Source organism: Radiomyces spectabilis (assembly GCF_025331425.1).
Source record: "Radiomyces spectabilis strain NRRL 2753 chromosome Unknown BYT42scaffold_3, whole genome shotgun sequence".
Lineage (NCBI taxonomy): Eukaryota > Fungi > Mucoromycota > Mucoromycetes > Mucorales > Radiomycetaceae > Radiomyces > Radiomyces spectabilis.
The window spans coordinates 1,543,906-1,571,842 of NW_026251928.1; the positions used below are offsets into that span (position 1 = coordinate 1,543,906).

Consider the following 27,937-nt stretch of genomic DNA (forward strand, 5'->3'; position numbering starts at 1 on the left):
TTCGGTGTTTTTTTTATTTGGGTTTTGCGTTTGGCCATCACCTTTTTTTTTTGCGTAACTTGAAAATCGTCGCACGTCGTCACAACTTCATTTCTGTTACATTCAGTGAATGTTGACCGTTCGCAACTCTTATCTTCAAGTTAGGCAACCTTTATTCTTTGGAAACGCTTAGATACCGTTTGTTATTCTGAATAAGCACCATGGCTGGTAAGTCCTATTGGGACCCACACCTGTGGATGGGAGGTTTTGGGGTTGGGATTTGGGGGGAAAGCACAGGTGAAAGAGGGAATAACGCCATGGCACAGGCGGAGAAAAGGGTTTCCAAGTCGTCATCACAGCAATGAAATACTGACCTATTTATATTAGATCTCGGTTTCGATTTTTCCGATGACCAGGACGATTACCTTGAGAACGAGCATGAAGCCGCTTTTGATATGCACACACCCTCATCAGCGTTTGGAGACGAACCTACACCCAATAACGTAACGATCGCTGATAAAGACCATGTACAGGATCCTTCCAACACTGACACCCATCCAAAGGACAATAGTTCACTCTCTCAAGCCTCGATCGACGATAACGAACGCCAGAATCCTGACTTGCCTCTTGATGAACAACCGGATGCCGTGGCACAAGCTGTGATGGAGACCTTTGTCGAAGACACAGAAGGGTTGCCTGAACCGTCACCGTTGCACGAAGGATTTGACACAGACTCGTTGTTGCAAGCCATGTCAGAAGGTAAAAAAAATAAATGCACCTCTGTAACCGTCAGAGGAGGAGCCATGGTTGGCTGAGAAGTGGGTTATGCCAAGGCGTGAGACTGATTATGATTTGTTACAGAAATTGCTTCCGATGACCTGGAGGATGAGTTGATCTTGGATGAATCATTAAATCCCCTTGAACGGCTGTATATGCTTAATAAGACTGACATTCTGATCCACAGGTAATGTCACTGCAGAGAAGAAAAAAGAACCACTTGGACCAAAGCTCATCCATTAACCGCATTGTTTTTTTTTATTGTCACACAGACTTTTGGTCGCCAAAGAATTACCCACCATCATTCGTGATATTGACGTGGAAGAAGCTGTAAAATATGTATTACCCATGGTACTCAAAATAGCCACCGATCGCGATGATACTGTGAGAGAAACTTTTATCAGTGAATTGGACAAAATCATCATGTATTACTACGAGGTAAAGGAGGCGTGATGCGAAAAAGGGTTTGTAAGACATGCATTCATTGTTGAATTATGATCTGTCTATAGAATGCTCCTCCAGTGGTTGATCAGATGAAACCCAGTACTGCGACGACGATCCCAAAAAATGAAAAGTTAACCAATGGACTCACAGCATTGCAAGAACATGGCGATCTGGAAACTATTTCTGTTCCTGCACCTACTGTCGATACACCCTCTAACTCTACGACTACGACAACCGGTTCTTTGACCACCGAAAAAGATCATAATGCAGTCACCCATGCGACCTCCCAGTCTCCTCCCAATAACGATCGATCCATGTCTTCTCCATCCCAAGACCATTCAGTAGTAGAGGCACCGTCCTCGTCGAAACCCCCGAATAATGCAAGTGAATCCAACGATCCAAGCAGCAGAAACGATTCACAGACCGACAAATCATCGCCGTGGCAGGATGAAAATGGCTGGCATATACCCACACATGTGTTTGCACCGCTCTTGATCGGACTGTTATTAGATCAGAATTCGGAATTAGCTACATTGGGACAGCAGTGTATCATACTTGTCACCTCCCAGTTGGCGGATGCAGGACCTGAAAATCCATTGTATCAAAAACTGATCGATATAGAGATTTACGAAGGCATCATCATGGGTCTAGTATCGATCGTGGATGGCAAGCACCCAGGATCTCCCGAAGACGGAGACGATGACGCCAACAATGCCGCGAATACATCGGCTTTGTCTCCCCATCTAGAAGAACCTTCCAATGCTAATCGTCGTCGGTCATCCACGCCTGGATTTGAAGGTTACATCAACCAATCTTCCTCGACAGATGAAATCGATCAAGGCGAAATTAATTTTGCAAAAATGATGTGCTTATTGGTAAGTGGCTGCGATAACATGGAAGCGTGTCTGAAAATCAAGGACCTCAAGTAACACCTGTGGTAGTTGATATCGTCGCTGGCACGTCTCTTGGGTCGTGAGCGATGCACCAAATTATGTCTTCCGATTGTTCAACGGACAGCGGAGGATCCCGTGTTTTACGTACGAAAGGAAGCCGCCTCTGCGATAGGTAGCCTGGCCACCGTAGTGAGTCCCGAGGTGGTGACTGATCAATTGGTAAGTGAATGTCCTGTTCGTGTATGCGGTGTACGAAAATTTTAATACTGGAGAAATGGTAGCTTCCTTTGTACCTCAACTTTATCCGAGATACCATATGGCACGTACGTAAATCGTGCGTTTCCGCCTTGCCGTCACTGTGTTCTGTCCTTCCCGAAGATCTGCGGAGTCAAGTGGCGGTGGAAGGCGTAGACATTTTTAAGAACGATGTGTCCAGAAATGTGCGTAACGCATTGACCGAAATTATCGGTAAACTCATCGCCACCTTTTTGCCCCCGGATTGGGAGACGACACGCCATTGCGGGAAAGTAAGTATTCCAGTTCACTTGGATTATTAGGTGATTTGGAGGTCAATGATTGATGTGACTGTTGGTACATAGGTTCCTGATCCGTTGCTCGAATTCTTTCTCTCTTTGGGCACCAATGTGGGCACCAATCAAATGTTTAAATTGGATACGGATAAAGCCATCATCTGCGCTTACAATTTCCCGGCTGTCGTGCTGACGGCGGGAGCCGATTACTGGGATTCCCATTTGAAGGACACTTATCTCAGTTTGACCAAGGATTATCAGATCAAAGTGCGACGGACGTTTGCCTACTCTCTTCACGAAATCGCCGATGTGATTGGTCCGGAACGCACTGAACGGGATCTTGTACAAATATTTGCTCTTTATCTCATGGATTTGGACGACGTCAAGCAAGGTGTCCTGGAGCATCTGGCCGAGTTCCTCAGTAAACTGGCCGTAAGTTCGCGTAACGAATATATTCCCATTCTTGCCGAAGTGTGGGATGGCGTGATGACCAATTGGCGGTTGCGTGAGATCCTGGCAGGCCAGCTTCGAGACATTGCCATGCTGTTTGATGCGGCGCGTGTCGTGGAGCATATTCTGCCTCTGACTATTCGTGCTTGTCATGACGAATTTGCGGCTGTTCGTGAAACGGGCATGGAAACAGTAAGTATCGGATCTCGGCTCATAAGAATACGAACGCAAAAACAATTCAAACTGATGTACTTGCCCCTCAGTTCCCCGTCATCTTGGATATTGTGAAACGCGCCGTCGATGAAGATGGTGAAACCTTGTCACAAGTCGAAGAAGATGGAGAAGATATCATGGAAAGCAAGCGTAACTTTGCTCTGGCATTACTAAGTCATGTGATGGAGAAACTGGATCAATTTGTCCATGCCGATATGTACCGCGGTCGTCTCATGTAAGCTTGTTTTTTGGTCTCAAGGACCGAGGTATTGTCAGTGAATTCTCTTGTTCACTTAATCAATATTCAATTAGTTTTGCTCAATTATGTCGGACACTTTTGGAAGCAGGGATCAGTGTGGGCGATTTTGCATCGTTTTTCCTGACACGATTGGTGCATCTTGCCACAGATCCTGTAGTGAACGTACGCATTGCGACTTCAAGAACGATGCGGGCGATCTATTTAAATGGTAATCATTTACTCATTACAACAACAAAAAACATGGTCGCAGTTCTCACCAAATGGGTTGGTTAGATGTCTATTTACGAGAATTGTACGAATTATCGGTAGCAGATCTGGCTACGGATGAGGAAATACCGGCCGGTTTCGTCCTGGATCAAGCATTGTACATGTTGGCTTTGGATGACGATGACGATGTCAGAGAACATGTGATAGATCTAGTGGATCCTCAACGTTTGCAGCAAGAAAAAGAGTTATTGCGAGGAAATATTCAGCAGGCTACCGAGGATAACCATTCGATTTCAGAAAGTCACTCACAGCAGCCATCTTTGACATTGAACGAAAAAGAAGACCATCCAGCCTCTGAAAAGTCCACCCACGATGCGCCAGAGGAAGACGAGGAAGACGAACCTGTAGGCACACCGATGGATTATACGGTGACAGATAAACAGGATGAAGATGGTGATGAAACAATGACCGAAGCTGAAGTCAATCATCAAGACCACCCCATGTCTTCCCAGCCGCCCGATAAAAACGATCATGTGTATCTCTCAAAATCGTCGTCCTCATCGTCTGCAGGAGAAAATCAACATGCATCCACCTCTTCACCCACCTCTGAGAAAAATGCATAAAAAAACATTGAGTGGCTATATCAGATTATTACTACTTTATAACGTTCTTGTTTCCCTTTGTAGTTCCTTTTTCTGCTTATATCTATTTATTACATCTTTTCCCCCCTCTCCTGTCCTTTGCCCCACCTTAGTTTTCTTCAAATTTTTCCTTTTGTGTCGTTGTTTTCCTGTTGTAACTTTTTTCTTTTCTGTCTGTTCGTATTTCTTATTCTTATTATTAGTTCCGTAGTCGTGTGTACCAGTTTTGTATTCATATCATTTTATTCTTCTTTCTGTTTCATTTCATGTTGCCTTTGTTGGCATCGTCACAGAAACCTTCTTTACCTTTTTACGTTCTCTTACGGCATCAGCAGATGTAATAAGCCTATTTAACCGAAACGATGGAAATTCACTACTGAACGAAAACATGTAATGCAACTGATGTGTGTAAATGGTGGATATATTAAAGTGGAAAAGGAGTTGGAGTAGATGGATGTTTATTCTGCCGACTGACAGGATCCATAGATGCTTTTGGCATCATAAGCACACTCTTGCTGGTCAGCCGACAAATTGGTGATGAGTAGTTTTAGAAAGGCTTGCTCGTATTTGGAATTTTCAAATACGGTGGTCAAACTCTCGGATGGACATCGTAAAAAGTTGGGGGCAAACACCATGGCCAAGTTGTTGATATTCATCAAAGTGCGTTTGATCACCTCGGGATCGGTGAATTCCTGCAGAAATACGTCAATAAAACTCATATTCCTTATCATGCCGCAAAAACAAGAAAGAGTAGTCGAGTTATTCTCGTTGTACCTGCAAAAACGTAATCATATACATGGCAATTCGGCGGTTGATATCTGGCAGCAAATTGATAATCTCGACAGCCTTTTGAGGCTCGTTGAAGGCAGCAATACATTGATCATAAAATTTGGGTGTGATGAGGGGCTCGGCCAGATCTCTTAACCAGTATTTTAGCAAGGATGCAGGCACATTGGGATCGGTGATTCCCGAAGCATCATAGTTGCCGTTTTCAATACGAACTCGCTGCAGGGTGATAAAAACAATGAGATTATCAACCATATATAAGAAAAAAGACTGCAATTTCTTACCAATTCGGTAACATCGTCAGCATCGCCAGGAACACGAAAGATGCCTTCGGAACAAGGGCCATTAAGTTGTCGTACGGTGTCGGCCAAAAAGGGAACAATACGCGGGATTTTGAGTTCGTCATCCGTTTGCAGATTCATGATGAAATCGAGCGATTCGCCAAAGACAGAGGGCTTAAAGGGTGCTTCCTATAGGTAAATCGGTTAAGCCCTGCTTTTTTAAACGAATCTGCCTATATAATTGTAGATATGCTGTACCTTGGCTCGCTGAATTTCCGCAGGCGTTAGCACTTTGCCTTTGGCTCCACGAGTGCAAATCCGTTTTAAGCGCGAGGAAACGTATTGGCTCATAATGTGCACATCGTTCTCTTGGATTTGATGATGCTGTTGTACGAAATCCGTTAAATAAGCCTCCAGATTTTTCGAAGGCGGGAAAGTGATGCTAATGATGCACAAAATTTCCCATCCTTTTCGAATGCTTTTACTGTGTTCAGATAAGGATCAGATTATTATTTTTTTCTCCAAGACCGGTGACCATGGCAAAGATAAGTGACGACAATGCTAACGTACCTAGAGGGATTGTGATGTAGCTGTTTGCAGACTTGCACATAAATTTCGTCTCTCATTTGCCCCTTGCTGATACCATAATTGAGGATGGTCTGGATCTCGTCGACTTCGCTTGAATGCCGAGGGCGAGACCGATCGCCCATAATAATCTGGATGAGCTTGAAACATTTCAAGACTTCCTTGCAAAGTCCCTTGTTAAGCATGATCAGCGGTTGCTTCAGCGAATCCTTGGTCCATTGAAGCATTTCATTCATTGGCACACGACGTCTGAAAAGCCCGCGTTTATGTGTTGCAAAATACTTCTTGGCGAAACCGTCAATGGCAAACTGATTAATATCCTGACGTAGTCCAGCAGGAAGTATAGGCCTACAGATGTGGATAGGTTCAGTTCTTTTCTTGGCATGGCTCTGAAATGTCTGTCGTGCATTGCGTGGTCTTACGTATTTAAAATCGAGGTCTCATACATACTAGTAGGCGATTTGGTCGGCTTCAGCGTCTCTAAACAAACGTGTGGTATAAAATAAAATAAAAAAAAAAACTCTGACTTTAGTATTTCGACTATTTTTCGGGATTTGTACATGTTGGATATGATTCTCGTTTTTTTACGAACCCAAAGGATGCGCTGAGAGATGAAAAGCATGGGTACGAATAGGAACCAGACTTTTCAGCGGTGCGGATCTGGCCAAACTGGCCAATGGCGAAAAGTAAGATAGACGCCGAGAGCGATGTGGTTCTATGGATTCCTGCGACTGTGTCAGACGATACAAGAAACAATCAAAAAGTACTTTTGCCTTGTTTTTTTTTTTTTAATTGGTATCGGGAGAAAGAAAAAACAATTATACAGACCTGTTTAGGGTCACGGTGCTCTCGTAGACTAGTTTTACGCACAGGCAGGCTTGATTTGGTATCTACATGGAGAAACACGCAACTGACAGGCGAGGTATTGGATGGTGTCAGGGTCTCTGGACTTGGAGGTAACAAATCGTAATTGTGGGCGAGTTCTTTAGCGCCGTCGGATGTGGATCGTTCATGGGTATGTGTACGTTTGAAAGAGGCATTGGTGGCTGTCAAGTCAAGGGAACGACTGTTACGTTTGATTTCCATTGGGGTCGGTAGGATCGTTCCGTTATCAAGGTTGTTGATGCGGTTAGTAAAATGAGGCGACGTCTGACATTTTCGAATGTCAACTTTAGTTCATCTGAAACATCCACACTGAAATTCAACACTGTACCTGAATCTTAATGAGAGAAATGATGTGTTCTTCGCTCGGTTGTGTCCACTCCGTAGCACAGGTCCCCGTATTATAATAATAGGGAAGTTGATGTTTGTCATCCCAAAGTTCCCACCAATCACCTTCCGGATCTCTTGGACGTCTATCATCATCAGCATTATGAGCGGTTGTAATAAAAAAATTTTGACACTTTACAAATGATCGCTTACACCAAGCCCATGGCTGGTTTCTCTAACAAACATTCACCAGTATTCTACCGATCCATAAAAAGAAAAACAGTAATTAATTGATGTCTGCCGTTTTGAATAGATAATATTAAAACAAGTGATAAATACAGGATTGGCAAAAAATGCAACGTTGGTATGAAGATCGACGATTTCTACCCAATCGTACGATGGTGACATGGACATGGTATAGATGGAGTTACAGAAAAGGAGTGACGATCAAAAAAGCCAGCCAAAAAGAAAAAAGAAGGAAAAGAAAAGGAAAGGAAAAAGGAAAGAAAGGAAAACCGAGCAAGCAAAAGAAGAAATAATTCAAGGGAAGAAAAGGGAAAGAGGAAAAAGGCAAGGAGAGGTGTCAGAAAGAGAGAATAAAATTGCACAGAGAGAGAAAGAGGCCACTCTTTGAATTACCCTGAACAGAACTCCTTGCTGCTGCCTGCTGCTCCATTTTCTATTTTCGCTCTTTCTCTTATATTCGTCTTCTTTCTTGTTATCGTTCCTTGTATCCAATTTATCTCACTTCGTTAAGCGTTTTGGGGCTATCACCTTGCTTGGTTGGTTTTTTTTCTTGCTCACTTCTCAAATGCAGTTGGTCAAAGTGTGGTTTCTTTTAGTAGTCTAGCGTGGTCTTGATGTTTGCATTGAAACTCAACAGGTGGGACAAGAAGGGTTCGTTTTGCACCGATTAAGCAAATTTGCAATTGACATTTTTTCGTGGCACAAGAAAAAAAAAGTCAATCGTACGCGCTCCGACCGATGCCTCGTCCAAGGCGATCTACTACTACTACAAAAAAAAAAAAAAAAAAAAAAAAAAAAAAAAAAAAAATAGGGGCCAACATACGAAAGGTACACAACCTGGTTTTTTCGCGATGAATGACAACTGTTCCTTTTTGCGGTTTACTATTTTTGACGTGCATCCCAAAATCGGGTTAATGGCACCGTAAGCTAAAAATATTCTGCAATTCTGGTTTTTCTGGGTAATTCATGCAGAGATGGATTGACGGGTCCAAACCACTAGCATCACCATAATTAGTCACACGCAACTGATCGCCAACAAGAATATCCATTAATTCTCTCTATGATCTTGCGTTAAAAATTTTGCAATTTTCTCGCACCTGCCGTTTGGATGATTTACCGTATATATATTCCAAATCTCCAAGAATTGCTGACTGACCCCGATAATGTAGGGTTCCTGAAACAGAATGTCCTCGGGAGTTCCTTCCCATTCCCACAAAAGTGAATGGGATACATTTCTAACAAACCAAGTCTTCTGATGAATACGACCAGACGTTTCACTAAAAACATGAATTGTTGATTTTACTTACACAAAATGATGGTGAAGTCGAGACACTTCATCCACCGCACCAATGTACATTGCGAACCGGTTAAAGCATAACAGCCGCTTGCCTCTAAAATTGTACACGCGCAATAATCGCAATGAGCCAAGGTCCCGAAGACCGTAGCTTTGCAAATCAGCTTCACTTGGCATCAGTCCATCGCTGGGATTCTTTACGTTATTAATGTCAATGACTCGATAACCATGATCAAAGCAAACAATAAGCCGATGCTCTGCAAAAACAATATCCTTGACGTCTGCAGAGATGGAGAATTCCTACACGAATATTCAATACCATTTTTTTTTTTTTTTTTGCTCATATCACTGATAATATAGTGGAAGAAAAAAAAAGCAAACCTTGTAATCTTTAAAGTACGAGTTTTTTCGAGAAGAGAGGGCCGCGGTTAAACTGTGTTTTGTGAGTTCCACCAGACGTTGAGGTTTCAAAGCCGTTAACCGGGAACCATTACTTTTTCGCGTTTTATAAATGAGAATGTCTTTGCCGTAGCAATTGCCGATTTTGAAAAAATGAATATTTCGATCAATCACTTGCACCAGTCGTTCCGGAGGCTTCATGTTGAAAGGCGAATCCAATGTTTCAAGAGGGTATGCTGTCAATTGCTTGTCTGTGTTATTTACCAGAAAAAAAAAGTTGAATGGCTCGTTAAACGAAACTATTTCATTGATCCCATAGACTCAGACTTACTTGCTAGTACTAATAAGATTCTATTTTCATGGAACCCGATGATGCCCAGTTGTGTGGTGTCTTCACATGCAAGTACTCTTCGTACATTTTTATGTCCGATTGCCTTGAAATAGACTCCTGTGGTTGTTCCAACAATGATTTTCTGTTGACCTTTCTTGTCGTCTAAAAGCATAGCATGTTGGCATTTATCGCAGTATCGTTTATGTAATTTGTCAAAACGTTTCCATACCAAACGATATCGAGCATTGTACTTTTCCATGCGCACATCCTCGTGTATCGGGCGTAGCCACCAGGGGAAAGCATTCGTCGTCTTTTGAACGTATCGTCAACAGATTGTGCTTGTGTGCTTTGGCTTGCAAGAGATTTTTGGCATTTTCGATTTCGGTAATCCATTGTTCCTGTTCGGAGGGTTGAGCGCATGTGACACGGTACACGCCGCCGTTGCGTCCCATATAGTGAAGTGTAAGAGATGTGAGCGACTCGCCATTGGTTTTGGATGATCGTTTTCGTAGGCCAAGGCTGTTGAGCGAAGCGAGTGATTCGGAACTGCCTCTCAGGGGAAAGTCGCGGCTTTCCTCAACAAACAACATCTTTAGCGGAATCGGTTTTTTCCACACTTGACACTCGCCTGTGGGCAATCCCTTTTTCAGTTTGAGCATGAGCAACACATGGTCGAACAGGAGCAGGCGGATATGCGATTGTTCATTGTCGGCGCGTTTGACAATGCCTTGGTGGTACAATCGTCGATCACTATCTGTCAGGCATAGTAAATCATTGTAATAGCCGCCTTTTTCTTCTTCAAGACATTGATGGATTTCCCAAATCTCCACACGCCTTTTCAGTTGGTTGGCCAGCGCGTTGGCTTTGGATGCCATGCATTTGGAAAGCTCGTTGCATTCTTTCAGTCGTACATAGTCGGGATCATTTACATCTGTCGTTTCAATAATCGTCTCCAAAGTCAATGGGTAGCGTGTTAGACGTTGCGATGGACTGTAGAGGTAATGCTTGATGGTGTGTCGTCGCAGATCGTCCGCTTGCGTGTCGAGAAACTCTTCTAAGATTTTGTTGACTTTTATTTCTCGATCAATAAAAAAGACACTCATGGCCATGTGAGCACAGTAGAGTTCAAAGGGTTTGAAATTCAGAAAATGTTTCAACAAGATGTCGCCTATGCCTGGAACACATCCTCCTTTATATTCCTGCTGGCGGGTGACAAGGTCATGCAAAAGCGCACCGTTCAATTCGCGCAGTTCTTCATAATTGTAAAACACCTCTTTAATGAATGCGTCTCGTCTCACGGGATCGTCAATCACAGTGGAATGCCGCAGCGGCACAATCACACTCTAACGCACAAGCAGTAGAAAAATATCAATTACATGCTTCAACACTTGAGTTTTTTTTTTTGTCTCGTTGCAAGTGTTACTGGATACCAACCTCATGCAACGTGGCCAGATCTCGAGCAAAATTGGCTTCAAGCATAATAAATTCATTGATTGCTTCTTGCCGTTGTTGCTCCTTTTTATCAAGGCTGCGGTACAAATCCTTTGGCACCTTTTGGTACCAGTTCTTATGTATAAGGTTCTATTGGAACCGAGATGCATCAGTATCCTTTGGCCCTCTTTTTTGTCATTGCATATCTTACCAAGTCATAGACACCAAACTTTGTCTTCAAGTACAAGGGTGGCTCTGCTGAGCGGATCTATTCAAGAGGCAGGCTTCAGTCTCACTCGTTGAGCTCGATCGATAATGTAATTTTACATGGAACCCATCAGAGGAGTGGCGAGCGTAACGGCTTAACTCCGATGGAGTCCCTGGTCTTTCGGGAACCGAGATGGACGCCGGCTTCGATACCTGGTGCAACTCATCGTACAGTCAAATAAGATTTTTGATCCAACAACCCAAAAAAAATAGGCTTTTCTATGGCGTACCTTGTTCGATGAGATGGATTCAGCCCAGTAAGGCCTCTTTTCCGTCATGATACACATGGAGACACAAGGTTTTCTGTGGATTGAGGTGTCGTTTGGCAGTTTCTGCATAATCAAGCTCGATGACCGTGTCTGGCTCAGTTCAGAAGCCTGAATTGGCAGATCCCACTTGATAACTTCAGAGGAACCGATCAGACGCGAACTTTCTGGAGCACTTCTCGTAGAAGGAGTGGCACTCAACTGCGTGCATTTCTGGCATATCAAGCTGGTTAATGAGAATTGGGAGCGAGTCCCTTTCACACCACGCCAACCGTACCAAATTAGCTTACTTTTACATTTTCGGATACAGAAGGTTGCATAGATGGAACTGCATTAGCATTAGAACCGCCATCATACGACGAGGCTGTTGCAGTCGATGTCCGTTGCGTATCGGAGGAACGAGAAGGTCGAATGCGTGGGGCCTTGCGTTCGAAGTATGGCATAAGATTTCGTCAAGATTATGCTTTTGTGTAAACAAAAAGAGCGTCCTGCGTGGACGCCGTTACACTATTCTCAGGGCAAAGATTTTATCAAAACTGATAGCGTCATGACTGATGCTCTGTACTCCCATCACGTATTCAGCCAGCAAATAGTAAGCTTCATCATGGGTGACACGAAAGCCACGTAGGAGGTGTATCTCACCCCATTCCCACTTTTTAACATCATAGGACCCATCTTCGGTGCAAGATACGTTTTAGATAAAAACTATCCGCGAATTCAGAATATCTACCACAATATGCATAGTAAGAGTAAGATGAAACTCGTTTTTACTGCGTTTGAAATTCATGGAAAAATCATCAATGGATTTTTGAAAAGGTGATAATCTTTCTCTGAAGAAAATCAGAAAAAAGGGTATCGATAAATGCATTCATACAATGATCTACATTGCTGTTGCGACAGATTAATGCATGTGAAAAAAAAATCGGAGAAGTATGAAATATGTGGTAAAAGGTGTCGCAAAAGAAGGAGAGTAGTCTATCTCCTTTTGCAGGAAAGAGGAAGATGAGGGGAATGGTTGATCTATGATGCTTCCAGATGGAGATTCTTGGTAGTGGGTGTAATTGTTCGGATTCTAGGTCATGACACTGCGTAATAAGCCTTCTCTGCTTGTCACCACAATTTCACGGCCGGCAATGACGTTGACATCGATACCGCGAACTTGCTGTTGTGGTCCGATGGGATCCGGTGATGCCGCCACATTATCCACGGTGCCTATCACTTTGCCGGTCTCAATGTCAAGCACTGTTACTTCACCTTCGTCCGTCAATAGGAACAGCGATGTATACAGCACGTTGTAAGCAGCATATTTCACGGGCATCATTAAAGGATCGCTGGCGAGACTACTGTTGAAAGAATGGGCAAAGATCATGGGCCGAGTTCCCTTGGGAGGAGATAGCGGTAACTCGGTTTCAGTTTCCACGGCTCGACTATTTCGTCTTCGCAAGTGAGACACCGGGACCCACCCGACAAGGCTGAGTTCTTCCATGTGCTCTTCAATCATTCGCAGTGCGACGCGTTTCAGGCGCTTGGTACCTCGCTTCCACCAACCAAACTGACTTGTATAATCCGTTTCTTCTTCATCCACCGAATCTTCGTTGTCCTCCCTTTTCAACGGATCCCACTCCATCTCCAACAAATACGAGATATCCCACACTTTGATTTCCAGCTTGTTTCTTCGATTATCACCCACGGCAATCAATCGAAATCCGTGCTTGGCAAGCTCTTTCGGCCCAAGTTTGCTGTTGGACCACGTCGGCGGTAACACCATGGTCGTCTCGAAACCCCAGGGACGGACATCCCTGATAGGCTCAAAGTCATCATCCTCGTCGTCTATGCCAAACTCGGCATCATCCATCTCCATTTCCAGGTCAACCGGAGCCTGTTCCTCATCTGAAGCTTGCGTTGGATTGTCGGTGACAGCGGGTACTGCCTCTCGTGCAGGTGCGGGTGCAGATGCAGCTGTCGGAGCAGCAGGCGTCAAGGTCGGATTTTCGTTTGCATCGGATGATCCCACTACCATGGGACCCTGAATGTTGTTCAGGGATCGTAATTCGGGCGGAGCCGTCCAGGGTAATGTCCCCACTTTGACACCAAAACGCCAGTCAAACACGGATAGTTCCTCATCTTGAAAGCTGCCGGTGCAGATCAAATGATTCAAATGGGGTGGGTATCGGAAATGGACCATGCAGCTCACTTTATCACCCAAGGGAATCACCGCAATCACCTTGTTGAACAACGATAAAGGTTCTCGGAGATGCTGATCGAGATTGTCTTTGTGGGTCATGAACCGATGCGTGGCTCGATTCCACGTTAAAGGAGCCATGGAGGGGTCGAGAACGTGGGGATCGCCGCGGATATCAAATTGGGCCAGTTGGGCACAGCCGGAAAATCTTGGTGTGGTGGATCCAATGGCAAGCATAAAGATGGTATGTCGTCGATCGTAGTTGGCATAAGAAGGCGTCAAAATTTCCATCCAATCCCGCACCGCGTCCACGTTGTCGTCGGGATCCCATTGCCCGTCATTGGACTGACCCCACGAGATATCGGAAAAGAAAAAGACTTCTCGGCCGATGAAATGGCCTTCCACGCGCAGATGAGCGAGACACTGGGTGGTCCCGTCATCAAAGAGTCGATAAATAAGCACGGCCTGCCAGTGATCGACTCGATCTTCGGCTCCTTCGACGTCCAAGTGTACATGGCCCAGAGGCTGACCGATGGCTAATGCAAAGAGGCGAATTTTCTGAGTCGTCTGTCCATCACCGCATAGCACGCGAATTGACTGAATGCCAACAATCTGACAGGTCATTTCAGGCGGTGCTAAGCTCAAATCGAATTCACGCACCAGTCGCCAGGAAGGATATTCCCAAAACAGGATTTTGTGCTCCGACCGAAAATGCGTGTGCATATAGTGCGTTGTTTCCTTGCGATGTTTCCCGGTCGCTACAATCCCCACATTGGTTTTTCGGTCAATATCGACGACTAACGGATCCTGGATTCGGAAAGGGAGTTCAGAGGAGTTCATCAATATGGACGTTCGATCAAACACAGGTTCGGGACGCACAGTGGGGAGCCAGACTCTTTCGGACTGCATCCATCGGTCGAGAGTAGAGGGAGGGGAAAAAGGATCGCCATTCTCGTTTGGAATCGTGATACTCGATGCTGACGTTAAAGATGATAACCCGTTGGAGGGAAACGGCCATTCGCTGTCCAAAGCCGTGGTGGAAGAGGTTCTCTGTCGGCAGATATTCCTCGAAAGCGAAGGAGGGGATCTCTCTCTTAATTTGCGTTTCCGTCCGGTATCTAATCTTTTCATATTCTCAATACTTCGTTCGTCGGGTACAAAGCTGAAATTAATCGAACGAGCTCGTTTTCTTTGCGCTTCCACATGCAGAACAAAACGTTTCCAGTCAATCAGTGAATGTGGGTTGGCTGCAAATTGGACATGTCGACCCCAGACGGGGAAATTGGACTGGAATACGTTGTACCACAACCTGGCATCGTCGCTAATTCTATAGATAAACAAAGACATGGCACAAAGACCATTGGACACACCATTTTAGTCATGAACGGAATTGTCAAGACCCAGTGGAACCTCCGTGAGAAGGATAACCGACCTTTTAAACTTTCTGCATACGCTTCCTAACTGAAGCAGTTGCCAGTAATTGGTGGCTAGCAATTTGAATGTACGTAAAAGGATTTCGTCTGGAAGATCATGCATACTTTTGGGGGGAATCGGATAACTGAAAGGGCAAGTAAAAAAAAAGTAAAAAATTATATAAGAAAAAAGAGTGCAGACAGACCTCATGCGATTTCCGGCAAAGTCTGATGAGCAACGAACTGGCCTGTGACTTGCTATTTGTGCGTGCTCTCAAAATCGTGCGCTTTCGACAGACAAATCTTCATCAGAGCAAATTCAACTGACCAGTTGCAGATATGATGTGATGCGAGAATATATATGGGACTGGATATATAAGGAAAAAGGGATCATTTTTAAAAGGTTATAACTTTGCCACGGTTTGGCAGCAAAAGACCGAAGAGAAGACTTAATAAACTTTCTGCGAGCACGTTGCACAATTTCTCCAATTTTGATCAAGCTTTTCCTTGGAATAAAAAAAACCACATTACATATGAACCGGAGAGGATATTCATTTTATGATCTCCATCTAAAAATGAGAGCGTTCTTTGATTGATCCAATGTTACTCATATTCCCTTTTTTCAATTACTGGAGACGTAACTTGTTATCATATTTCTAGCCATATGCGGTTTTAAGCATGATATAAAAAAAGAAAGCATTGACCCCGCCACATTCCGAGCTTTCCATATGGAGATAAAAGAGAAGGATACAGTTAGGACCGCTGTATTGAATCGTAAAAAATCAGAACTATATGGAAATTCGAAAGAACAAGGATGAAGGATCGAACCAATGAAGATCCTTGTTGTACTGTTTAAGACAAGCGGAGATTAAATATGCGGATGTGCGTCATCGACTCGGTTCGGCCAAACCAACCCTTGGGGGTGGTATGATAAAAAAAAAATCTCGTCGACAGGTTTTTTGGGTTGAGCTTCTTTGTTGTTCCATTATTTCCTGTCAATACCGGATTCTCCATTTTCTCTTTCGTCTTGCTCTGCAGTACCAAATCCTCTTTTACAATCATACTCGCACCGAAAGCAATCGACAATGGTCAAGTTTTACCAACATACGTTCAACTATGAGTAAGTTTTTTTTTCTTTATTGAAGGCTTTTTTTTCGAGGTCATGCATAACGCTAACGCATCACAAATCAATAGATATCCGTGGCAAACCGTGAGCTATGCCTTTTGGTTACGTTATCCTAATCCTTTTGCTTCTCATGGTAAATACATTTGGTTCATTTGATCTCGATGTAGCTTGTGCGAATAATGCTGATATGTTACGTTTTCTCTAGTGTTGGCAGTCGACGTGTTGGATCGTTATGTCGACGAAAAAGGCGTATTAAAGACTACCCGGTTAGTCTTGAAGAAAGGAAAAGTACCAAAGTGGTTCCCCGAAAGCGTAAGTGATCATGAAAATATGATGAATAAGCGTTCAATTGAATGCACATAGTTTAACATACCAATGGTTATTTTTTTTCCAGTTTTTGAAGAATTCGGAAGCTTTTATCATTGAGGAATCAGAAGTGGATCCCAAATCCATGACCATGACAACTCGTACGAAAAATTTAAACCATGTTCGTATTATGCAAGTCGAGGAAACGCAGACTTTCCGACCCAACGAACAAAATCCAGCCTTCACTTCATGTAAAACAGAAGCCCGTATCATTTCACGATTTGGATGGGGAATGACCAATCGCATTGAAGCGTTTGGTCAAGGTAGCTTTGCTTCCAATGCAGCCAAGGTAAGAAAAAAAAACAAACTGGATTTGGGAAGGGATCCCCGGATCGTGTGAAAAGTCATGGTGGGTACTAAACCGACTGCGTCATATTTAGGCTCGAAAAGGCATGCATCATATCTTACAAACCATTCGAGAGAAGCAAATGGGCGGTCGTGTTCCCTTCCTCGCTCCTGCCTACCAATCCTAAACGTCTTTTTGAAATCATTCTCCTCATTCATCATTTTACCGGAATTGAAGCCTCTCGCGTTACCGATCTCATCTACCGGGTTTTCAATTCACATCGCAAGACTGAAAAAAAAAAAAAAAAACTCTCCATCAAATATGCTCCCCCAAGAAACCATGTCCACCTATTGATCTTCTTTTTCCAGCGAATATGATGATATCTTCTGGATTTGTAAATATCTTATCATCAAAAAGAACAGTATAAAAATTTGTTATTTTCTCCATATAAAACAAAAAGTTAATTAACATTGATTCAACTGTTGCCAACATGTGGTATATGCTTTTGACAAGTGAGCTGATGAAAAAAAAAAAAGAGCGAATGGTTCCACCCAATCGGGCTGTCTCCGCCTCCCAATTTACGCGAATGTAACGTAATTTATCCGCAACAAAAGAGACACGCCATTTTCCCCGAACGTTTTTAACTCACTGTAGAGTTGCAGCTTGATACTTTTTGCCATTCCCTATTATAAAGAGAGCCAATGTTTTTACAACTTGTAGATGTGATTGATCTTTTGGATTCTGGGTTAAAATTTCCATTTTGGTGAGGTGATCGCGGGAATTCGGTCATGAATTTTTCACATGAAAACATATCAAATTCAGTACAGTGTGAAAAATGCGTTTCAAAATATTGGGTCACACTGGTAAAAGATCAACTTAAAAAGAAAAAAAACCAGCTGTTCATCATATACCGGTGTGGCAGGTTTTTTTCTGCGATATCAGTAAACGAGTTGAACACCTACTTTCCAAAGGGCGCACACAAGAGTGCTCTCTTCATGGACAAGGCGAATAATGTATGATACATGAATGCAAAAATAGATGAGTTTATTGTCGTGAAATTGATATGGTATGAATCTTTTCTTTTATCGTCTCTTGCCCTTGCCCTTCTTTCCTCCACTTTTACTCTTTGTCCCTTGACGCGCTACGCGAGTGATTTCCTCTTTGCTCAATTGCAACGTTGCGCCTTTCATGCGGCCAATACCGTTCGTGATACCGGGATTACGGTCACGCTTTTTCGCTTTTGTCTTGACATACAAATGCTTCAATGATTTGTCGTATAGACCGGTATCTTTAGCTTCCTGCATCTTTTGCTGTAATCGTTCCTTCTTCTTCGCTTCCATGCCCAAATGGATCGCCAATGGTATGCGGATATTTGCAGCAGGCTAATACTCCATTTTTTAGGACCCTGCATCTCGCTTGTACATGAGCAAAACCCCACGCTTACCTTTGCACCTAATGTCTCCAACTTATTCATCATATGCTTTCGACGTTCTTTGCCGCTCATTTCCTCAATTTCTGTGAGACGCTTTAGTATAACCTTTCGTCACGGTACAACATGGATCGGACGGGATGACTTACGATATTCTTCTAGTAATTTCGAGGTGGCTAGTAAATCTTTTAATTCTTGATCATTTCGCTTGTTTTCCCTACAAAGAAAAATAAGCACTTGATGCCTTCTTTCAAATAGATCAAACGACTTACTCTTCTTCTGCCACTTCTTTGGCACTCATCTTTGACTGATCCTCCGTCGAGCTCGAGTCCGTTTGTAATATTTTTCCAGACTATTAAATGGAAGACCCTCGATTTAGTCCGTTATTCAATCAGTTGTGTGCCATGACGATCAAAAGCGTACCAGAAAAGCCTTCTTTTCCTTTCTACTTTCGAACTCGGGCCGTTTCTTCAAGGATGAGCCATCAAACACCACCACCTTGGGTTCCGCTACATGGTCAATGAGCATGCGGTTATAAACCATGCTTTCAGCAAGTTACTTACAGGACTCGATGGCTGGTTTTTCTTGCTTTAGCTTTTTCCTGATCGCCGTCTTGTCTTCATGACTGTTTGAAGAATGTCAGAAAGGAGGGATTATTGGGAACAAGATCTGGAAATATTACCTTGCCGATCGCTTTTTATTGATGGCTAAATTCTTTTGTAGTAAGCTATTTTTAGCCGTATTACTCTTTACGTTGCTGATCAAGCTCGCCAATGAAGTCGACATGGTTGGAAGAATACAGCCTTTCACAAATGGGGCAATTTGCCTGCCACTGGAAATCCATGAAATAAGCCACCCCATTCATGGCGGGCCATCAAAATATTGCTTCTCCGTCATGCGAGTCTAAACTGCATCGCAAATTGAAAAGGTGCCAGCCGCAGTATTTTTGAAAAAGAAAAAAAAATCTTCCAGTGGGTCGATAAAACTAAGTCTACTTTACTAAAGTTGCTATATTTTGGATCCAGAATGTCAAGCGAAACTCAAATAAATAAGGTACGCCAGAGTTTTGGCTGCGAAAAATCCGATTTAAGGCCAATGTATTCAATCGAAGCTGTAGGGATGCTTAGTCGAACTATGAAACCAAAACTATGCAATGAATTGCAGCCCGGTAAACGGCAGGTGAGCATAGATCGAGAACAGAGGCTTTGCTAAGGCTAGCTCGTTCTCGCATATGGTTTGAGTAACCTGCAATATGACTAGGTGAGTTTGGGATGTTAGACTTTTACCAGATTTGGGAAGACCGCTTTTTTTTCTCTGTGCAACGTGATTCCCCTTTTTTCTTCAGATACTCAGCATCCAGCGCCTGGTAATGCATGAAAGTCGTTCACTGTGCTCTGAAATGATATATGGGTTTACCAGCTCAAAGCCATGGATGTGGATGAAGGCTTACCGATGGACTGTTCACCTGTAGTGGTTTTCTTTTCACTTGCTTCTTTCCTTCTTTTCGTTTATGGAAGTCCAAAGGGTGAATCCCCACGTGACTTGGACGCTTCGAAAATTTCGTTGGCTATTGGAAAAAATGTGGGCATCCCTTTTCGCATCTACAAGTTATATGAGATCTTTTCCCTTATGGATAATAGTTGCTCATAACTTTGGACTACGCCTTTTATTCCCCTGTACATGACCGTAGCCACCGTATCCGACTCGAGCGTTGAAAAGACCCAGCGTCAAGAGCACGTCGCGGCTCATGCTGACGATGCCACTGTGCGTTTGCTTCATCACTCTCACCATCACCATAACAACGGCCACAGTGACAGTAACGAACCAGATGACGACGACTGGGATTATGCCCCTACTGCCCCAATAGAGTATGCCCAACTCGATATCGACGACTCCGAAATCACGCCTTTAAGCCTACAACACCGACAGCGGCAGGATCACCGTGACGAAGATAACGACCAAGACGATTTAAAAACATACCGACTTCCTTCCGATGGCGGCACCATTTTTGCGAGCTTTGTAAGAAATCGGTTTTTGTTCCTTGTCGTGGGTATTGACTCGTTCTATCATGCAAAACAGCTTAATATGGCCAACAGCATCATTGGTGCCGGTATCATCGGCTTACCATTTTCGTTCAAAGAAGCAGTATGTGTTTCATGCATTCTTTTTTTTTCCAGTAATTTTGAGTGATTTCGTTGACGTGCAAAAAGGGATTTTGGACAGGCATTCTTTTACTGATAGTATTAACGGTTGTCGTCGGTAAGCCTTTAAAGGAATGATGTTGCCCTTTCTGTTTTAGCTTTCTTCCTGGACCCAGCGCCGATAAAACAGCCGCCTGTTTTTTTCTTTTTTTACGGTATAGTAACCAAATGGTTATAGATTGGACGTTGCGGTTGCTGATCTACAATGGAAAGTTGGCGGGGCGAAACACTTATCAGGATCTGCTTGAGTTTTGTTTCGGGCGTGCGGGACTCGTCGCCATCTCGATTTTCCAGTTTGCTTTTGCATTTGGAGGCAAGTGTTACTGCGCAAATGCAGAATCCAACATGCTGTTTGTGTTTTCTTTATTGACAGAAATTGCTATAAAGGGATGTGTGCGTACTGCGTGATTTTAGGTATAGACAAGCGGCAATCCTTGCAAGGGTTCCTTTATTTTATTTTCTAAACTGGTTTAGGTGACACGGTACCGCACGTTTTTCGATCCATGATTCCATCCATCGAAAGCATTCCAATTCTGTGGATATTTGGGAATCGTCGACTGTGTATTATGTTCTTCACCTTGTTTGTGTCTTACCCACTTTCGCTCTACCGCGATATCGGCAAATTGGCCAAAACAAGCGCATTGGCTCTCGTCGCCATCTTTGTTATCATCGTCAGCGTCCTCATTGAAGGACCACGAATGTCGCCTGAAATACGAGGCTCCCCTGACCTGATGTTCAACGTGGTCAACGACGAAATCTTTCAAGCCATCGCCGTCATCAGTTTTGGTACGTGCAAGTCAAGAAGTAGCAGACAAACATATTGTTGACTGACGCGTTCTTTCTTTTCTTTGTAGCCTTTGTGTGCCATCACAATAGCTTTTTGATTTTTACTTCTTTGAAACAACCGTCGATGAATCGATTCGCCGTCGTAACGCATTGGAGTATGACCATTGCCTTTGTCACATGCTTTGTCTTGGCCGTGTCCGGCTACCTTGTCTTTACCGACAAGACCGCAGGTATCATTTTGCTGATAATGTGATGATTTGATCAAATGTAGAACCATGCTCACAGGCTTTGTAGGCAATATCTTGAACAATTTTCCTCCGGACAATGTTCTGATCAATATTGCACGATTGGCGTTTGGTTTAAATATGTTCACTACTATCCCGCTAGAAGCTTTTGTGTGTCGAGAGGTAAGTCGTAACTGCACAGAATATCCTTTGCCAAACATTGATCAACGTCTTTTATCCAGGTCCTGGAGACCTTTTTCTGGCCAGCAGCGACATTCAATCTCAAGCGCCATTTCATCTTGACAACGGTTTTGGTTCTTATTGCCCTAGTGATTTCGTTACTGACGTGCAACCTTGGCATCGTCCTGGAACTGACGGGTGGATTCTCCGCCACCGCTCTTGCTTACATTTTACCTCCGCTTTGTTATTTAAAACTATCGGCTGGCTCCCTATGGCAACGAAGCAAAATACCGCACTGGACTTGCATGATATTCGGAATCATCATCATGTTTGTCAGTACTTTTTACAGCCTTCAAAAAGTGTTCCGTCCCGGCCACCATGCAGCCGTCACATGTGATTTTTGAATACATCGATTTCAACTCAAAATACAACGCATTTCCACACGCAGCGAACCACTTGGTTGGCATTGTTACACGCCATCGTCATTTGAATCCTTTGATTTTTCTTTTTCCAATGAAATTCGTGCGAGTGTGTGACGAGGATGATTGTTTGTATCCGTGATTTGTGATGCTATCTTTTTACATGCAATGGGTCCATACTATACGAGGCTGGGTTACTAATATAGGAGTCGACCAAATATCAATAGTACGGGAACTGACCAGGATAAGAGTATGATGGGTATGGGTAGGGGTGGGGTTGGGGTTGTGGGTAGGGATAAGCATAGGGGTAGGGATAGGGTGGAATAGTGGATGGCTGTATATTGGTGGGTTGACTGGGATCTGCTTTCGAGGGTTGATCGGGTATTGCCTCCGGAATGTGGTCGAGGAACTGGCTCCAAGGATCACCAGCAGTAAAATCCTTAATACCTAAAGGCGGTGGTACGGTGCCTTGTTGGAGTTCACGGGCTTTTGTTTGCAAAAGATCAAAGGAGATGCGAACGCGACGAACCATTTCCTTTGTAATATCACGGGGAAGTTGTAGTTTCTGCGATTGAACTAGTGTTTCTATACTTCGATGATCATCTATAGCCGAGCTCAAGGATGTAAAAGCATCGAGCTTCCAGGGCGGAGTTTGCACGCTCCGGCGGAACCTACAGAGACAAAAATACAAAGTGATGTGAGGAGATCGCCGCAAAGGGGTTTGCTTCCTGATTTCACTTACACGTAATTGAGTGCCCGTCGAATATTCTTTAAAAAGAAGTGATCGAACAATCTAGCCTCCAAACGATCCAGCAACAGTCCCCATATCATTACCAGTGTCGTGAGAACTTTCTCGGTTTTCTGTTTCTTGATATACCGATCTTAAAAACAGAAAGAGACATTAGACAACCGGTAGATCATCAACACGGATGTTTAAGTCGTCCTACCCAGGCGTCTAAAGAGACGTTTCATGAGCTTTTTAAGACATTTCTTCGGATGGTCAGTTATCGTCATACGACAGTATCGCTCAGCTAATTGTATCCATAAACTCTTGTTCTGTTTCGTCATCTGCCAGTAGCTTAGCAATAAGCTAAACTTTATGATTAGCACCTTTGCAATTCACTTTTGATTGTAAAAGAAAACTATACCTTATGCGATCCAGGTCCGGACAAGTTAGACATTCGTGCCCTGCTTCATCAAGCAACTCCAATACATCGGATCTCATTTCTGGATTGGCGGTTAACAGCTAAAAGAAAAAAAAGGATCCGGTGAGCATCTGAACCATCGCTTAGCATGAAAGGCAAGCTTACTTCGAGGTATATGTTGAGAATCTCGGGGTCTCTCATGAAGGTCGGATAAATCTCGCGAACCAATTTCAAGGCGGTGGCTCGGAGCTTTTCAACGGCACTATCTTCTTCATCCAAGTCCATGTCAGAGTCATCTTCAGCTGAATCGGCCTCTTGACTACATTTGAGTTTCGATACGGCTTCTTTCCATTCTTCGTAAGCAAAGATGACTTGAAGTTTGAGTAACTGGGGATCGTTTTTGCACGAATCCTGAGATAATTGACTACCCAAAATGGATGAGCGGTCATTTTCTCGAATAATCAGGGTTCTCCGAGCTCAATGACCCTATACTTACACTATCAGTTCCTCTTTGGCTCGACGGACGTCGCCCTGTCTCAGCAGATTTTCAACCCACACATAGGCAATATGAGGTTTCTTTTTACAAGCCATGAGTCATCAACGATAAACACTGTGTTCTATAATCCAAGTGGACTCACTTCTGAATTTTTGGCACTGAGGGCGGCCACTTCCATGTAGGCGTTCAATTCCTCAGGCGCGATCTGTGACACAATTTCGGCGCCGATCTATGGTGATCAAAAAGCGGTGAGTGAAGACTATACCAAAAGTTATTTTGAGCATGGATTCGTACCAGCCAGTATTCGGCCACTTTGAAACGGTACGTCTTCATGAGGGCATTGAGGAGCGTTAAAGCCTCTCTATACTGTTGATTCTGAAGTAGATATAAGAGCAAGCGCTTCCGCCCGGTGGAAACAACGGCAGTAAATTCATTCGACTGATTTCGCCTTGTCACAGAATCGGGGTCAAACCGTTCATAATTCAAAATGCTCGCCATGACATGTGTCAAGACAAGTGTTACCATTCATCCCCCTCACGATCCGGTTAGCAAAAAAAAAAATTGTAACAAAAACTTTCAAGTTCCGTCAAACCGATCCGCCCAAAACAATTGAATCCTTTTCCGAAGAAGAGAACCATTGCGATATCCACTGTCTGTTCAGCATGGATAAAAAGATCGTGCAATTTCCTTTTTACTTGTGCCTCACTCTCAGCAGACCGGTAAACAGATAAAACTCTACCATACCATGAACAGCAAAACAACGAGTGCTACATAAACCATGACAACATAATATTGACCATGACCGAATCAGTGCCTATGACAATAGGCTTGGATGAGTTGTTTCATTTATTCGACATATATCAAAGTTAAACACTCTCATTGGAGTTTTCGGCAGAACACGAACATCAAAAAAGAAAGGAATCGATTATGCAAACAAACAAAAAATAGTAAACCCATCGACAACATGCTCCATATTATTATTCGCATTGTACGGAGTGCATCAAGCGTCTAATCAAGCTCAAAAGCGGTAATTGCTTTGGTGACGATATATTTTAATCCATTATTGCTCACAGTGAAAAATAGGCACATTATGATCATGTTGTCTATAGTGTTTTTATGCGTAGGATGAGTCAATTAAACACTTGCTCTTTGCTGCTCGGTACTGTGTTGAAGTGTACTTATCAGAGAGCTTTTCCTCATGTCTTGACACGCACGACCTGAAAAAATATCACATGCTTTGAGTGATGTATAATGGAACCATCGATCCAATTTATGCAACTTGAAGTCACAAAAATCTATAAAAAAAAAAAGTCAAAATGACTAATTTCCAATTTTGCATCTTTCTTATCAGCGCAACGTATAGAAACGTGGGATGAAGTTTGGTCGATTCCTCGAGGACCGCAGGGCGCATTTACCGAGCGACTATGCAGCCAATTGCATCGACTACAATGGGCTAAAGTTATTACTAAAGTCTTCTGTGTACGCTCATTCGATAAAGATTGAGCCTGAGCACCCGGCATCACAACAACGATTCTCCGAAGTGGTGTCTAAACGACTGGAAAAGTTGCAACAGTCCGAAGTCGTCTTTCTGGATCGGTTGGACAAGGAAGTCGACAAAGTATGCGCCTTTTTCGACTCGGAGTCGGCTCGTTTAGTGCAGGCATCACTGCAAGATGACGATGAAGCATTGCTCGCTTTTCTGCAACAGATATTGATGCTCGAACGCTTCGTGTTTTTGAACTATACCGGTATCACGAAAATTCTCAAGAAGAACGATCGTCATTCAGGTCTTGCGTTGTCGGAACCGTATCTTCACCGCGTGGCTCAATTATCGATTGTGAAGGCTGAGGATCTTACCGCGTTGAAGCAATCGGTTATGACCAAGCTCAGTGATGAACAGCAAAAGTCGACCGTATCGAGCGTGTCACCCGTCCTAAGTCGCAGTCGCTCTCAGTACAAACTCACGCCTTCCAACTTGCTTCCACCTGCATTTGTCGGACCCAACCAAAAAGTGCTTGTATCACTTTCAGGGCCTCATGGTACCGATATCATTGGTGCTGTTCTTGGGTGCCTTGCACAACATCCGTGCCACATTGAGGATTTCATGCTGTCTCGCTTGTATCATAACGTGACCTTTGGTGTACTTTTGACACTGCCCTCGGACAATGTCACTATTTTCCGTGATCTAGCAGAAGCCGCACAAAAATGGGACGCTACTCTCACGTTTGATATTCCCGATACCCAGGCACGGGAACCATCTGTTCGCCATCAAGAGAAACGGGAAGAACAAGCTCATGTCTGTCTACCTGCTTCACTTGAAGAAGCTCCCTATTCGGATCGTATCAAATATGCCGCCACTATTTTGAATCAAAATGGATTACAGGCCGATTTTCTGAGTCACTGGACCCAGCTTTTGTTGAAACATCGCATTTCCGTTGAAAAGTTATCGCGGTTGAACATGGACGACAACAAGCTGTCATGTGCCGATGTACGACTAAGTGTCCCGAACACTGTGGATATGGAAGCCTTGCGAACGGAATTGATTGAACTATCGGCTGCTCACGGCTCAGATGTGGCTTTGCAGCCCGACGATGTGTTCCGCAAGAACAAACGATTGGTCGTTTTCGATATGGATTCTACACTCATCCGACAAGAGGTTATTGATGAAATTGCCAAATATGCTGGCGTTGTGGATCAAGTGGCGGTATGTATTCTACCTTTAGTGCATTTGAAGGAAAGCCTGGACGGTGCACGACTGGAACCTTGAGGATGATGGCTTTTTTTCTATTCATCACTGAACTTTTTTTTCCCATAGGCTATTACCGAAGCAGCTATGAATGGCGAGATTGATTTTACCGAGTCATTACGACGTCGTGTAGCTCTACTTAAGGGCACCAGCGTGAATGTGCTGGAAGATGTGAAGAAGAACCTGACATTCACCGAAGGTGCACGGTTCCTGTGTCGCGCCCTGAAAAGGCTGGGTTTCAAATTGGCGGTGATCAGTGGTGGGTTCATGCCGTTGGCTTTGTACGTCAAAGCCGAGCTCGGATTAGATTACGCATTTGCCAATCAGGTAAACTTTGATTATCACTCCTTTCTCAAAATTTCGGTTCTGGTTGCACCACCACCACCACCATTTCTAACACCATCCTCGATGTTTTTTTCAGCTGAGGGTTTCATCGGATGGATTGACCTTGACAGGTGAAACAGCGGGCCCGATTGTTGACGGCATTCGAAAGAAGGAACTGTTGGATGTCATTGCACAAGCGGAAGGTCTTACGTTGAATCAAGTCATTGCTGTGGGTGACGGAGCCAATGATTTGTGGATGCTTAATAAGGCCGGGCTGGGAATTGCTTTCAACGCCAAGCCTCGAGTGCAGCAACAGGCACCATCAAGAATCAATCAAAAGAGTTTGAAATACGTTCTCACTCTACTTGGATACTCGGAAAAAGATATGGAACAATTGAGCCAGGATTACTAAATAGATTTTATACACTTTATTTTGCAATTGAAGATATGTCTACGTCTACAAACGATTTCATAACCAATATCAAAATCATCTATACTCAGCGGTTCGCGTTTTTCAAGGTCTCCGTAAAAAAAAAAAAAAGCGCTCCACTGTAAGACTGTAAGTGTATCCTGACCTTACATTATCTTTTTCATTTTATTTTATTTTAGCTTCTCCAACAGTGACGTTGTTTGCGATTAGGTAGTTGATGCTGTGTCTAAAAGCCATTCGCGTAGCTAAAACTGATCATATACTGTCTTTCGTTCTGTGTTTACGATCCGTCGACTAGGATAATGGACACGGACAGTAGATCAAGGTATGAGAAACACGGAATATACTGTAATGCAGCCAGATAAAAAAGCTTCACATTCAGTATGCATCCTTCTCATAATACGTATCACATGAAGCTGCTTACCGAAACGCTGGATTCCGTTTTGGCATCTCTGATGGCAGTTGGAACAATCCATCGGAAGACGTTCCTTTTCTGTTCTGGTAAGCTTCCTTGACTCGGTACTGTTATGGGTCTGCTATGCTAGAAAGCTTAGAGTACAATGATGCTCTGAAGATATGACAATATTAGAAAAGATTGTCTGCTTATATGATGTGTTTGAGATGCATGGTGTCAGACCAGCCGTTTCCACGCGCCAATGACAGCGATGCTTTCAATCAAGGCCGAAAGGGAAGCGCC

General features: G+C 43.6%; 10 protein-coding genes across 10 annotated transcripts; 5 read left to right on the forward strand and 5 right to left on the reverse strand.

The window, feature by feature from the left end:
* Positions 1 to 759: 759 nt before the first annotated feature.
* Positions 760 to 4,653, forward strand: BYT42DRAFT_237933 (armadillo-type protein). The gene is made up of 9 exons (XM_051562652.1): positions 760 to 943; positions 1,029 to 1,194; positions 1,266 to 2,075; positions 2,142 to 2,312; positions 2,375 to 2,620; positions 2,693 to 3,265; positions 3,337 to 3,521; positions 3,599 to 3,753; positions 3,819 to 4,653. The coding sequence occupies exons 1-9, from the start codon at positions 912 to 914 to the stop codon at positions 4,373 to 4,375; spliced, it is 2,895 nt and encodes a 964-aa protein (XP_051426329.1). The 5' UTR covers positions 760 to 911; the 3' UTR covers positions 4,376 to 4,653.
* BYT42DRAFT_237779 (uncharacterized protein) lies at positions 4,614 to 7,856 on the reverse strand. Its single transcript, XM_051562651.1, has 11 exons — positions 7,594 to 7,856; positions 7,468 to 7,511; positions 7,259 to 7,400; positions 6,874 to 7,194; positions 6,638 to 6,770; positions 6,468 to 6,525; positions 6,031 to 6,393; positions 5,719 to 5,944; positions 5,464 to 5,649; positions 5,168 to 5,398; positions 4,614 to 5,085 (listed from the first exon to the last, which is right to left on the reverse strand). The coding sequence occupies exons 1-11, from the start codon at positions 7,666 to 7,668 to the stop codon at positions 4,852 to 4,854; spliced, it is 2,013 nt and encodes a 670-aa protein (XP_051426330.1). The 5' UTR covers positions 7,669 to 7,856; the 3' UTR covers positions 4,614 to 4,851.
* Positions 7,857 to 8,312: 456 nt separating this feature from the next.
* BYT42DRAFT_560335 (uncharacterized protein) lies at positions 8,313 to 11,475 on the reverse strand. Its single transcript, XM_051567229.1, has 9 exons — positions 11,453 to 11,475; positions 11,167 to 11,384; positions 10,959 to 11,105; positions 9,754 to 10,867; positions 9,525 to 9,686; positions 9,176 to 9,444; positions 8,808 to 9,094; positions 8,618 to 8,735; positions 8,313 to 8,558 (listed from the first exon to the last, which is right to left on the reverse strand). The coding sequence occupies exons 3-9, from the start codon at positions 11,001 to 11,003 to the stop codon at positions 8,412 to 8,414; spliced, it is 2,142 nt and encodes a 713-aa protein (XP_051426331.1). The 5' UTR covers positions 11,004 to 11,105; positions 11,167 to 11,384; positions 11,453 to 11,475; the 3' UTR covers positions 8,313 to 8,411.
* Positions 11,476 to 12,231: 756 nt separating this feature from the next.
* Positions 12,232 to 15,435, reverse strand: BYT42DRAFT_238006 (uncharacterized protein). Its single transcript, XM_051562653.1, has 2 exons — positions 15,103 to 15,435; positions 12,232 to 14,997 (listed from the first exon to the last, which is right to left on the reverse strand). Exons 1-2 carry the CDS (start codon positions 15,291 to 15,293, stop codon positions 12,561 to 12,563), a joined length of 2,628 nt encoding a protein of 875 aa, XP_051426332.1. The 5' UTR covers positions 15,294 to 15,435; the 3' UTR covers positions 12,232 to 12,560.
* A 601-nt stretch (positions 15,436 to 16,036) lies between these two features.
* Positions 16,037 to 17,314, forward strand: BYT42DRAFT_560342 (PRELI-like family-domain-containing protein). The gene is made up of 5 exons (XM_051567230.1): positions 16,037 to 16,202; positions 16,277 to 16,341; positions 16,414 to 16,520; positions 16,603 to 16,863; positions 16,955 to 17,314. The coding sequence occupies exons 1-5, from the start codon at positions 16,168 to 16,170 to the stop codon at positions 17,045 to 17,047; spliced, it is 561 nt and encodes a 186-aa protein (XP_051426333.1). The 5' UTR covers positions 16,037 to 16,167; the 3' UTR covers positions 17,048 to 17,314.
* Positions 17,315 to 17,463: 149 nt separating this feature from the next.
* On the reverse strand, positions 17,464 to 19,075 carry BYT42DRAFT_631526 (uncharacterized protein; the record flags this gene model as incomplete). Its single annotated transcript, XM_051572454.1, has 7 exons — positions 17,464 to 18,242; positions 18,305 to 18,375; positions 18,439 to 18,506; positions 18,562 to 18,641; positions 18,713 to 18,798; positions 18,853 to 18,914; positions 18,972 to 19,075. The coding sequence occupies 7 exons, from the start codon at positions 19,073 to 19,075 to the stop codon at positions 17,943 to 17,945; spliced, it is 771 nt and encodes a 256-aa protein (XP_051426334.1). The 3' UTR covers positions 17,464 to 17,942.
* A 589-nt stretch (positions 19,076 to 19,664) lies between these two features.
* On the forward strand, positions 19,665 to 20,726 carry BYT42DRAFT_238219 (uncharacterized protein). The gene is made up of 5 exons (XM_051562655.1): positions 19,665 to 19,870; positions 19,930 to 20,308; positions 20,369 to 20,434; positions 20,513 to 20,548; positions 20,669 to 20,726. The coding sequence occupies exons 2-4, from the start codon at positions 19,970 to 19,972 to the stop codon at positions 20,525 to 20,527; spliced, it is 420 nt and encodes a 139-aa protein (XP_051426335.1). The 5' UTR covers positions 19,665 to 19,870; positions 19,930 to 19,969; the 3' UTR covers positions 20,528 to 20,548; positions 20,669 to 20,726.
* Positions 20,570 to 22,202, forward strand: BYT42DRAFT_238169 (transmembrane amino acid transporter protein-domain-containing protein). Its single transcript, XM_051562654.1, has 6 exons — positions 20,570 to 20,803; positions 20,878 to 20,904; positions 20,965 to 21,276; positions 21,345 to 21,506; positions 21,571 to 21,683; positions 21,743 to 22,202. Exons 1-6 carry the CDS (start codon positions 20,659 to 20,661, stop codon positions 22,082 to 22,084), a joined length of 1,101 nt encoding a protein of 366 aa, XP_051426336.1. The 5' UTR covers positions 20,570 to 20,658; the 3' UTR covers positions 22,085 to 22,202.
* Positions 22,199 to 24,019, reverse strand: BYT42DRAFT_238277 (uncharacterized protein). Its single transcript, XM_051562656.1, has 7 exons — positions 23,883 to 24,019; positions 23,741 to 23,820; positions 23,410 to 23,668; positions 23,248 to 23,345; positions 23,047 to 23,189; positions 22,842 to 22,980; positions 22,199 to 22,770 (listed from the first exon to the last, which is right to left on the reverse strand). The coding sequence occupies exons 1-7, from the start codon at positions 23,916 to 23,918 to the stop codon at positions 22,320 to 22,322; spliced, it is 1,206 nt and encodes a 401-aa protein (XP_051426337.1). The 5' UTR covers positions 23,919 to 24,019; the 3' UTR covers positions 22,199 to 22,319.
* A 1,093-nt stretch (positions 24,020 to 25,112) lies between these two features.
* On the forward strand, positions 25,113 to 27,222 carry BYT42DRAFT_492177 (HAD-like domain-containing protein; the record flags this gene model as incomplete). Its single annotated transcript, XM_051564131.1, has 3 exons — positions 25,113 to 26,444; positions 26,556 to 26,813; positions 26,908 to 27,222. 3 exons carry the CDS (start codon positions 25,113 to 25,115, stop codon positions 27,220 to 27,222), a joined length of 1,905 nt encoding a protein of 634 aa, XP_051426338.1.
* Between the last annotated feature and the right edge of the window lie 715 nt (positions 27,223 to 27,937).

Coding starts and splice junctions, on each gene's coding strand:
- BYT42DRAFT_237779 (XM_051562651.1), bottom strand. CDS start 7,668: ATGTCCATGTCACCATCGTACGATTGGGTAGAAATCGTCGATCTTCAT. Junction 5,650..5,718: donor CGGAAATTCAGCGAGCCAAG/GTACAGCATATC, acceptor ATTTACCTATAG/GAAGCACCCTTTAAGCCCTC. Junction 5,086..5,167: donor ATATGATTACGTTTTTGCAG/GTACAACGAGAA, acceptor GTATTTCTGCAG/GAATTCACCGATCCCGAGGT.
- BYT42DRAFT_238169 (XM_051562654.1), top strand. CDS start 20,659: ATGGTTATAGATTGGACGTTGCGGTTGCTGATCTACAATGGAAAGTTG. Junction 21,277..21,344: donor CATCGCCGTCATCAGTTTTG/GTACGTGCAAGT, acceptor TTTTCTTTGTAG/CCTTTGTGTGCCATCACAAT. Junction 21,507..21,570: donor CTTTACCGACAAGACCGCAG/GTATCATTTTGC, acceptor CAGGCTTTGTAG/GCAATATCTTGAACAATTTT.
- BYT42DRAFT_560342 (XM_051567230.1), top strand. CDS start 16,168: ATGGTCAAGTTTTACCAACATACGTTCAACTATGA. Junction 16,521..16,602: donor CAAAGTGGTTCCCCGAAAGC/GTAAGTGATCAT, acceptor TTTTTTTTCCAG/TTTTTGAAGAATTCGGAAGC. Junction 16,864..16,954: donor TTGCTTCCAATGCAGCCAAG/GTAAGAAAAAAA, acceptor CGTCATATTTAG/GCTCGAAAAGGCATGCATCA.
- BYT42DRAFT_238006 (XM_051562653.1), bottom strand. CDS start 15,293: ATGAGGTCTGTCTGCACTCTTTTTTCTTATATAATTTTTTACTTTTTT. Junction 14,998..15,102: donor GTATGCAGAAAGTTTAAAAG/GTCGGTTATCCT, acceptor GTTTATCTATAG/AATTAGCGACGATGCCAGGT.
- BYT42DRAFT_238219 (XM_051562655.1), top strand. CDS start 19,970: ATGACCGTAGCCACCGTATCCGACTCGAGCGTTGAAAAGACCCAGCGT. Junction 20,309..20,368: donor GCACCATTTTTGCGAGCTTT/GTAAGAAATCGG, acceptor CATGCAAAACAG/CTTAATATGGCCAACAGCAT.
- BYT42DRAFT_560335 (XM_051567229.1), bottom strand. CDS start 11,003: ATGCTTGAAGCCAATTTTGCTCGAGATCTGGCCACGTTGCATGAG. Junction 8,736..8,807: donor CGACTTCACCATCATTTTGT/GTAAGTAAAATC, acceptor TTGGTTTGTTAG/AAATGTATCCCATTCACTTT. Junction 8,559..8,617: donor AGATTTGGAATATATATACG/GTAAATCATCCA, acceptor GCAAGATCATAG/AGAGAATTAATGGATATTCT.
- BYT42DRAFT_238277 (XM_051562656.1), bottom strand. CDS start 23,918: ATGGAAGTGGCCGCCCTCAGTGCCAAAAATTCAGAA. Junction 23,190..23,247: donor CCGGACCTGGATCGCATAAG/GTATAGTTTTCT, acceptor CATAAAGTTTAG/CTTATTGCTAAGCTACTGGC. Junction 22,981..23,046: donor ACGTCTCTTTAGACGCCTGG/GTAGGACGACTT, acceptor TCTGTTTTTAAG/ATCGGTATATCAAGAAACAG.
- BYT42DRAFT_237933 (XM_051562652.1), top strand. CDS start 912: ATGCTTAATAAGACTGACATTCTGATCCACAG. Junction 2,313..2,374: donor AGGTGGTGACTGATCAATTG/GTAAGTGAATGT, acceptor GAGAAATGGTAG/CTTCCTTTGTACCTCAACTT. Junction 3,266..3,336: donor GTGAAACGGGCATGGAAACA/GTAAGTATCGGA, acceptor CTTGCCCCTCAG/TTCCCCGTCATCTTGGATAT.